Source organism: Mauremys mutica, chromosome 21, assembly GCF_020497125.1.
Source record: "Mauremys mutica isolate MM-2020 ecotype Southern chromosome 21, ASM2049712v1, whole genome shotgun sequence".
Taxonomy (NCBI): domain Eukaryota; kingdom Metazoa; phylum Chordata; order Testudines; family Geoemydidae; genus Mauremys; species Mauremys mutica.
The window spans coordinates 13,921,279-13,930,462 of record NC_059092.1 but is presented as its reverse complement, the minus strand read 5'-3'; the positions used below and the strand labels follow the sequence as shown (position 1 = coordinate 13,930,462).

The following is a 9,184-nucleotide window of genomic DNA, read 5'->3' as shown; positions in this document are numbered from 1 at the left end:
CAGGCTGGACAGGGGCTGGGACACAGGACAGACAGGTGAGGTTGGTGCACAGTGCAGGACAGACAGACGGGGCAGGTCGGTGCACGGTGCAGGACAGACGGGAGGGGCAGGCTAGACAGGACAGGGGCTGGGGCACAGGACACAGACAAGGCAGGTCGGTGCATGGTGCAGGACAGACAGGAGGGGCAGGCTGGACAGGGTTGGGGCAATGGACAGACAGGTGAGGTTGGTGCACAGTGCAGGGCAGACAGACAGGAGGGGCAGGCTGGGCATGACAGGGGCTGGGGCACAGGACAGACAAAGAGGGCAGGTTGGTGCACAGTGCAGGACAGACAGGAGGGGCAGGCTGGACAGGACAGGGGCTGGGGCCCAGGACAAAGCGACAGGCAGGTCTGGCTGGACAGGACAAGGGACGGAGAGACGCGTCAGGTTGGTGCACAGTGCAGGACAGACTTACAGATGGGACAGAGGGTCAAGCACAGGTCAGATGGACAGGAGGGTCCGGCTGGACAGGACATGGCTGGAGCACAGACCAGACAGGCGAGGTTGGTGCACAGTGCAGGACGGACGGGAGGGTCAGGCTGGACAGGATACAGGCTGTGGCACAGGACGGATAGACACATCAGGTTGCTGTCCAATCCAGGACAAACAGACTCAGGCTGGTGCCCAGCACAGGGGCTGCAGCGGGACACACACAAACAGGGGAGGCTAATAGGCTGCCTCTCTTCCTGATGCTCCCCTAGTCCAGGCACCACCTTTTAAAGAGAGGGAGTTTCCTTCTGGAGCAAACGTTAGCCACCAGCGCAATTCTCTCAGCCCCTCCTATGCCCTGCACCCCCAGCTGTATCGTTTCCTGGGGGAAGCAGTCCTTGGTGAGCTAGTCTTCTACACTCCCACGCGCTAGTCCAGGAGTTCTTAAACTGTCTCATAAAGTGGCCCACCGCTTAAGGAGATTCTGGCCAACACACCCCTTCCCTCCCATTGGTGCTGGTGTGGGTCTGATGGATGGCTGCTGTTTGGGAACCATGGGTCAAGTGATTAGCTAGTACCAAGAGCCTGGACTCCCAATTATATTTTTATCTCTGCTACAAACTTCCTGTGGGATCTTGGGCAAGTCACTTAAGGCCAGATTTTTAAAGGTTGTTTAGGCTCCTAACTTCCATTGATTACCCTTGTGAATCTGGGCCCTGGCCCTTAACGTCTCTGTGCCTGGCCTTTGCTTGTTAAACAGGGACAGAGAGAGAGAGTCTGTCTCTCTCCCCCTTAATTTGTGTTTTGAGATCCTTGAATGGAAGACACCACACATTTGCAAGCTAATTACGCCCTTGCGGTGTTTTATGACCATATTGTGTGTAATAATGATATATCTGCCCTGGGAGATTATGAGGCTGCTGTAGGCAGGGAGGGACAATGGATTAGCTGGTGTGTGTAGAGATGTCAAACTAGTATCTGCCAGCATTTGAAAGAGATTAATAGGTTGGGTTTTTTAATACCAAGCATTGCTATGATAGCTGAACATCTTACAACAATTACAGACCAGGTAACATCACAGAATGCTACAAAAAGAGGAGCATGCTTGGTAGGTAGACCTTAGAAGGAATTGTACAAGACAGTAGCTTTTGTAAGAGCTAAGCATTATTATTGCTGCATTTTAGTATTCAGATCCCAAATCCATTTACTTTGCATATTAAATATTCATTAATCAACACCATTAAAGGAAACCTCTATTGGGGAAGTCCATTTCACTGTCACTGAAATGAATTAGTCGAGGAGATAGATATTTCATTTAAAAAAATACAACTGCTAATTGGGGCTCTCCCTCCCCTAAAGTGATGAGCTGAACTTTCTTCTCTCCCGCCAAGCTTCTCCTTCTGCTGGAATCCCCTGCAGCCAAGTCATAATCCTGTGTTTGTGACACTGGTCTGTTGCCGTGAAAGTGATTGTGATGGGCCCAACTTGGCACCGGCATAGCAGGGTTACCCAGGAAGAGCTGGCTGACATATGAAAAAGCAGCCAAGCCTCCACTGCCTCCCCAAAAAGAGTCTTTCTTTATTATTGTCAAGAAATAAATATGTGCGTATATTTATATGCACAGAAGCACCACTATATGTGAGCTAAGTGAATGCCAGCATTAACTGACAAGTTAGAAAACTGCTGGTAAAAACACTGTATTTAAGGATATATTTATATCCTTGTATTAAATTAATATTAAACACAAAACAGCAAACTATCCCCACGTGAAGGAAAGATAGGAAAAACAGTAAGAGGCCAATATAGCTCCATCAGGAACTTTTTAATGACCTGCAAATCAAAAAAGAACCCTACAAAAAGTGCAAACTTGGACAAATTGCTAGAAGAAGAATGCAAGCCTCTAGGGACAAAATTAGAAAGACTAAGGCACAACATGAATTACATCTAGCAAGGGAGAGAGAAGGCAATAAGAGGTTATTTACATACTTTAGTAACAAGAGAAAGACAAAGTGTAGGTCCTCTACTTAGCGGGGAAGGAGAGCTAATAATGGATGACATTAGGAAGGCTGAGTTGTTTAATGCTTATTTTGCTTCAGTCTCCACTAAAAAGGTTAATTATGACCAGATGCTTAATATTAACAAAAGGGGGAAGGAATGCAAGTCAAAAAAAGAGAAAGAATGAGTTAAAGAATATTTAGATAAGTCAGATATATTCAATTCAGCAGAGCCTGATGAAATTCATTGTAGGGTACTTTAGGAACTATCTGAAGCAATCTCGGAACCATTAGCGATTATCTTTGAGACCTCACGGAAGATGGGTGAGGTCCCAGAGGACTGGAGAAGGGCAAACAAAGGTCCCATCTTTAAAAAGGGGAATAAAGGGGACGCGGCAAATTGTAGACTAGTCAGCCTAGCTTTGACACCTGGAAAGATACTGGAACAAATTATTAAACAATCCATTTGGACGCACCTCAAGAATAGGGTTATACCGAATAGCCAGCATGGATTTATCAAGAACAAATCATGCCAAACCAGCCTAATTTCCTTCTTTGATAACGTTCCTGGTCTAGTAGACGGGGGGGGTGAAGCTGTAGATGTGATATTTCTTAATTGTAGTAAGGCTTTTGATACAGCCCACATTATAGTCTTGTAAGCAAACTAGGGAAATGTGATCTACAGGAACTTACTATGAGGTGGGTACAACACTGGTTGAAAGACCGTACTCAAAGAGCCATTCTCAATGGTTCGCTGTCAAACTGGGGGGAAAGCATCAAATATGGTCCTGCAGGGGTCTGGCACTAGTCAACATTTTCATGAATGACTTAGATAATGGACAAAGAGTCCTGCGGCACCTTATAGACCAACATGTATTGGAGCATGAGCTTTCGCGGGTGAATAGTGTGTCTGATGCAGTGGGTATTCACCGACAAAAGCTCATGCTCCAATACTTCTGTTAGTCTATAAGGTGCCACAGGACTCTCTGTCACTTTTTACAGATCCAGACTAACACGGCTACTCACTCTGATACTGTCCACTCCCTTATCTAAGTATGTTATAAAATTTGCAGATGACACCGAGGTGGAAGGGGAGACTAGCACTTTGGAGGACAGGATTAGAATTCAAAATGACCTTGAGAAATTGGAGAATTGGTCTGACATCTACAAGATGCACCCACAATTTAATTGCTGATGCAAAGGAGACTATTTGAGCAGCTGCAATCAGGTAGCTAGAGCTCAGTGCCTGCAAAACCAGGCAGGGCTACAGAGCAGCTGAATACGTAACCCTTAATGATTGCTTTGCGTGTTCAACAAGATAAAGATTCTTCTTTTGTTTCCTTTAAATTATTCCTCTTTGGTTCAGGTCTTAAGTTTTCTGGCAATAGAAATAGTTTTGATAAAGGTGATTTATGCTTGTCACCAGCTATTTTGAGAATATCAAGCCTTAGGATGGTAGCTGGCTGACTTGAAACAGATATTTTTGAATGCCAGTCTCTTGTCAAAACCTCCTGGTTTCAACACGAGGCCTGACTGAATGAGTGGGAGAGAACTGAGAGCAGCAGTTAAAAGCGTGGTTGTTTTGTGTCCTTTTCAATGGCCTGGCAGTAAGAAAAAAACAAAGACAAAACCCCCATCAGGCTATAGGGCGTGAAAATGATATTTAATTAAAGTACCAGTTCACAGTACTAGAGATGCAATTACTAAAGAACATTTATAATGGAATTAGTGGAGCAACTTTTCAGAAGCTGTTCTATGAAGTACACACCAGTGGTGAAGAAATAAGCAGAGCAAACAAATATGTCTAAGCTATAAAGGAGAACTTCTTCCATAGATTCCAAACCCAGAGGGACCATTGTTGTCATCTAGTCTGACCTCCTGTATAACACACTCCAGAGAACTTCCCCATAATAATTCCTAGAGCAGATCTTTTAGAAAGACATCCAGCCTTGATTTAAATATTGTCAGTGATGGAGAATGCACCGTGACCCTTGATAAGTTGTTCTAATAGTTAATTATCCTCACTGTCAAAAATGTACACCGTACTTCCAGTCTGAATTTGTCTAGCTTCAACTTCCAATCATTGGATTGTGTTATACCTTGCTCTACTAGAAGTGAAGATCCCGTTATTAAATATTTGTTCCCCATGTAGATACTTACAGACTGTAATCAAGTCACACCTTAACTTTTTCTTTGTTAAGCTACATAGGATATGTCTTCACTACCCGCCGGATCTGCGGGCAGCAATCGATCCAACGGGGATCGATTTATTGCGTCTAATCTAGACGCGATAAATCGACCTCCGAGTGCTCTCCCGTCGACTCCTGTACTCCACCGCCACCAGAGGTGCAGGCAGAGTCGACAGGGGAGCGGCAGCAATCAACTCACTGCGGTGAAGACACCATGGTAAGTCGATCTAAGTACGTCAACTTCAGCTACATTATTCACATGGCTGAAGTTGTGTAACTTAGATCGATCCCCCCATCCAGTGTAGACCAGGACATAGATTAAGCTCTTTGCTTCTCACCGTAAGGCATGTTTTCTAACCCTTTGTTCATTCTCATGGCTCTTTTCTGTATCCTCCTTAATTTATCTATTTCCTTATTGAATTATGGGCACCAAAACTGAACACAGTATTCCAGCAGCAGTTGGACCAGTGCCAGATACAGAGGTAAAATAATGACTCAATGCAAGTGTGAATCGCAAAGATGTAGATATTTCCATGCATGAGGTTGCTGGAAAAGGTTATTGTAGCACATTGGCTCTGTGCACTGAATCTTGAGAATAGGTATCCTATTAAAAATAAGCTTTTTAAAAATAATTTCCCTGATTTTCAAAGGTGCTGAGCACATATGTGTTCCCACTAACTTCTACAGAAAGCTGCGGTTGCTCAGAACCTCTGAAAATCAGGCCAAATTGACTTCATTTATATGTTTTTAACAATTTGGGAAGAGCAGTAACACACCAAGTACATGGCTTGTACTAGTTTCCTCAACTTCTCAGATTGTTGGACGTTACTAGACTTTTTGTATCACATGCTGAGCACCAAGGGCAAAGCTATTGATTTTTGGTGTCATCAGAACTCTGCAGGAATGATATAACCTTAACAGTTTCCCTGTGTTGCAAAATATCTTGAAACATTTGAAAACCTTGAGCAAAGGTCTGATTATCAGTGATGAGCTGTTGTTTAGCTACAATATTGACCGACATATGGAAATTAGACATATAGATAAAAAAGTTGCTAAACATATTTGCTAGAGAACTGTTTAATTCGACTATTAAGGGTCTGAAACTGACCATTAACCAGCAATTATTCTTTATGAAGTCACTGAGTGACTGCCCTCTGCAGATTAAAAGAATTATGATCAAGCTTCTGAGATGACCTGAAAGTCTTCCACTTGTAGCAAAGTTACATCCATAGCTGATGCACTGGGAAGAGCAATGGATAAAACTATGAAAGAAAAAAACATAGGAAATAATGGAGCATATGCTAGTTTGGTAATGATTACCTTACTAGCAGCTGACCAGAAGATTAAATTTATCACAAGCAAGACAGAGGAGACTTTTCAAATCCTTGGGACAATACTGAAGTGATAGCCACATGCAAAACTAGATTATTCAAGGGTACTACAGCTATAGAAATTAGCTAATGTTATAGGGCAGGAGGAAGGGCAATAAAAGAGGATTGAAAAATAACGATGCCACAAAAAACCCTCAAGGAAGAACTGCTGCAAAGGTTCAGACAGAACAGATGGACGGGGTCAGAGCAAAATGTTAAAATAAAACAGGCACGTGAGGCTATGTATTGTCCCAAAATAAACTCAGGACATTGTACAGATGGAAGCACATTGCACATCTGGTAAGAAAAATAGGCCAAGTCCTAAACAGAGACAGACTTTACCCAGTGTGTTAGGAACTAAACCAAATCTGCACCAGAAAAGAGCTACTGGTTACGGGCTATTATACCATACATAACGTTAGCAGTGAGACACTGACTAAAGCATGTCCACACACTGGACATTTTAGCACTAATGAGCCAGTTTGTTAGTGCCAAAATGTAGACAATTTGCAATATAAGAAGATTTTATCTATACAGCCTAGAATCCAAATTACCCATTGTTGAAAGGCTCTGTGCAAACTGTTCAGAATACAACAAAGGGAGAATGACTGTGGGGACAACGTGTACCAGAACCACTAGCTTACTGCACTGACCCAGCAGCAAATGGGCTAACATCTGCCTCACTACTTAGCAAGAGTAGCTTTCTCAGATATCAAGGATTATTTTGCGGAGTAGCTACTACCATTTTGCTCTCATTTTGCAAAGGAAAATAGCCTTTAGTTTTCAAGAATGCTATAGTTATAAATAATACATCTATTCAGAGTAATAGACAGGTGAGCCCTTGCTGTTCTGTATTCACTGGAGTATGGGAATTTGGGTTGGTCCCTAAGGCTGCTTATCAAATGTGGCTCCCAGATTGCTCATGCAGGTGTATTATTTAAGTAAGATACTAGTAAATGAACAGCGTTCTTTCAATTGGTTGTAATTACACAATGGACTCAGAATGGTTCTGTTCAGTCATATTTATGCACTGCTGGAATTTAGTTGCTAGAACCTGGTGGTCCATTTTCATACCTCATGCTGGAACTTTATTATGGATCTACTTGGATTCAGGATTGTGTCAGGGCTCAAGCGAACTACACCAACATAACAAAATTTAACCTAAGCAGAGCTTAGGCGTTTGAGACTATTTTAAAAAAGGATACGTATAAAGATAAAATATACACTTCTGAATTTATATATCAGTTTGTATTAAAATGACCATTTTTCTTACGCTTCTAATAATCAAAAATATAATATGGTACATAAGCAACATACTTAAGGAAAAAACAAGTCCTATGTAATTCAAGATATACTGCAGCATCTCATGTATTTACACAAGGGCTAAATGGATTCTCATCAAAACAATACAATTAATAACAGGTCTAACCCAAATAGTATTACATTACTTGGCAAATTCCTACCACAGGATTTTGCAAGAGAAATGCCTATGAGGCGGCATTACTATGTGCTCTCTTCTTAAACGCTTCTATCACATGGTCTGTCGTCTTCAGCTTTTCAGGGAATGATTTTGTTTTGGGTCCAGGCTGCGAGACAGAGAGAGATTAAAAAATTGTTCTTATATGGGACAACTTAAAGCTTGTAGGTTGCAATGTAACCCTGAACTTTCCTATCTTTCTCATGCTCATGTGTTCATCACATCAATATTATGCACTAAATGCAGATTTAAACCAAAGGGTAAACTTGCTAGTGTAGATTGCCAACATGCAGTAGCAGTAACACCACATGGACGGAGGTGCAGTGGTGCAAGTGTTGTCTATGATGCCTACACCTAGTTAGTGCAGCACACAAGATGGAAGGCCAGGATGAGAGGATGAGGCCTCGTTCATTGTACGGAAGCGGCTGCATATCCAGGACTTAAGAAAAATCAGGTCACTTACGATACCTAAATCTGAATCTCAGAACCAAACTTTAAGGACCCATTTTTAATTAATCAGTTTAATCCTCCTAACAATGAGCTACTAATAGAGCTGGGTTAAACCACAGAATCATAGAAATGTGGGGCTGGAAGGGACCTCAAGAAGTCATCAAGTCCAGCCCCCTGTGCTGTGGCAGGACCAAGTAAACCTAGACCGTCCTTGACAGGTGTCTGCCCAACTTCTTCTTAAAAACCTCCAATGATGGGGACTCCACAACCTCTCTTAGAAGCCTATTCCAGAGCTTAATTTAATTTTCCCTATAATATCTAACGTAACCCCCCTGGCTGCCGATTAAGCCCACGACTTCTTGTCCTACCTTCAGTAGATACAGAGAACAATTGATCACCATCTGTTTCACAACAGCCCTTAACATACTTAAGACTGTTATCAGGTCCCCCCCCCTCAGTCTTCTTTTCTCAAGACTAAACAAGCCTGCTTTTTTAATCCTTCCTCAAAGGGTGGGTTTTCTACATCTTTTATCATTTTTATTGCTCTCCTCTGGACTCGCTCCAATTTGTCCACGTCTTTCCTTAAGTGTGACACAGAATTGGACACAGTGCTCCAAGGCGTCACCAGTGCCAAACAGAGAGGGACAACTACCTTCAGTGCCTTACACATGACACGCCACACACAGCCTCACATAGCATTGCCAATGCACTTTAATCCTAATGAGCTGTACTCCTGTTTATTGCAGTGATGAAACTGTTTGTAGGAGAATGCCAGTCCCACTGCATTCTGCTAACTTGTCTGATGATTTGGTGACTTGCATAAATGCAGATTAGACCAGAGTCTGAAGGGCCTAAACGTGGGATAGCTCAGTGGTTTGAGCACTGGCCTGATAAACCCAGGGTTGTGAGCTCAATCCTTGAGGGGGCCACTTAGGGAACTGGGGTAAAAAGCTATCTGGGGATTAGTCCTGCTTTGAGCAGGGGGTTGGTCTAGATGACCTCCTGAGGTCCCTTCCAACACTGATATTCTATGATTGGGGCACTGTTTTATAAGATGATACTTGTGATTGTGCAGAGACAAAGGGAGGTGAAGTATTTTAGAAATATTCCCTTCACTGTTATCACCACGTCCTTTTCATGAACAGACTGCCTTTCCCTGTTTCTTGCCTCTCTTCTCACTCTTCTGAGTAAGCTCTGTTCTTTTAGGTCTTGGTTTCCCTTCCGGTTGCATTT

At 42.8% G+C, this 9,184-nt stretch overlaps 1 protein-coding gene across 4 annotated transcripts in view; it reads right to left on the bottom strand.

Annotated features, from left to right (window-relative positions):
• Positions 1-345: 345 nt before the first annotated feature.
• Positions 346-9,184, bottom strand: part of FHAD1 (forkhead associated phosphopeptide binding domain 1) — a 67,024-nt gene continuing 58,185 nt past the window's right edge. For 3 of the 4 annotated variants that reach the window (XM_044996284.1, XM_044996287.1, XM_044996286.1), the window contains one exon: positions 4,847-7,610. In XM_044996284.1, the coding sequence (XP_044852219.1) occupies positions 7,512-7,610 (99 nt within the window). In that variant the 3' untranslated portion in view covers positions 4,847-7,511. Of the gene's footprint in view, positions 598-4,846; positions 7,611-9,184 lie in introns of those variants that run through there. The other variant, XM_044996285.1, reaches the window with a different exon arrangement.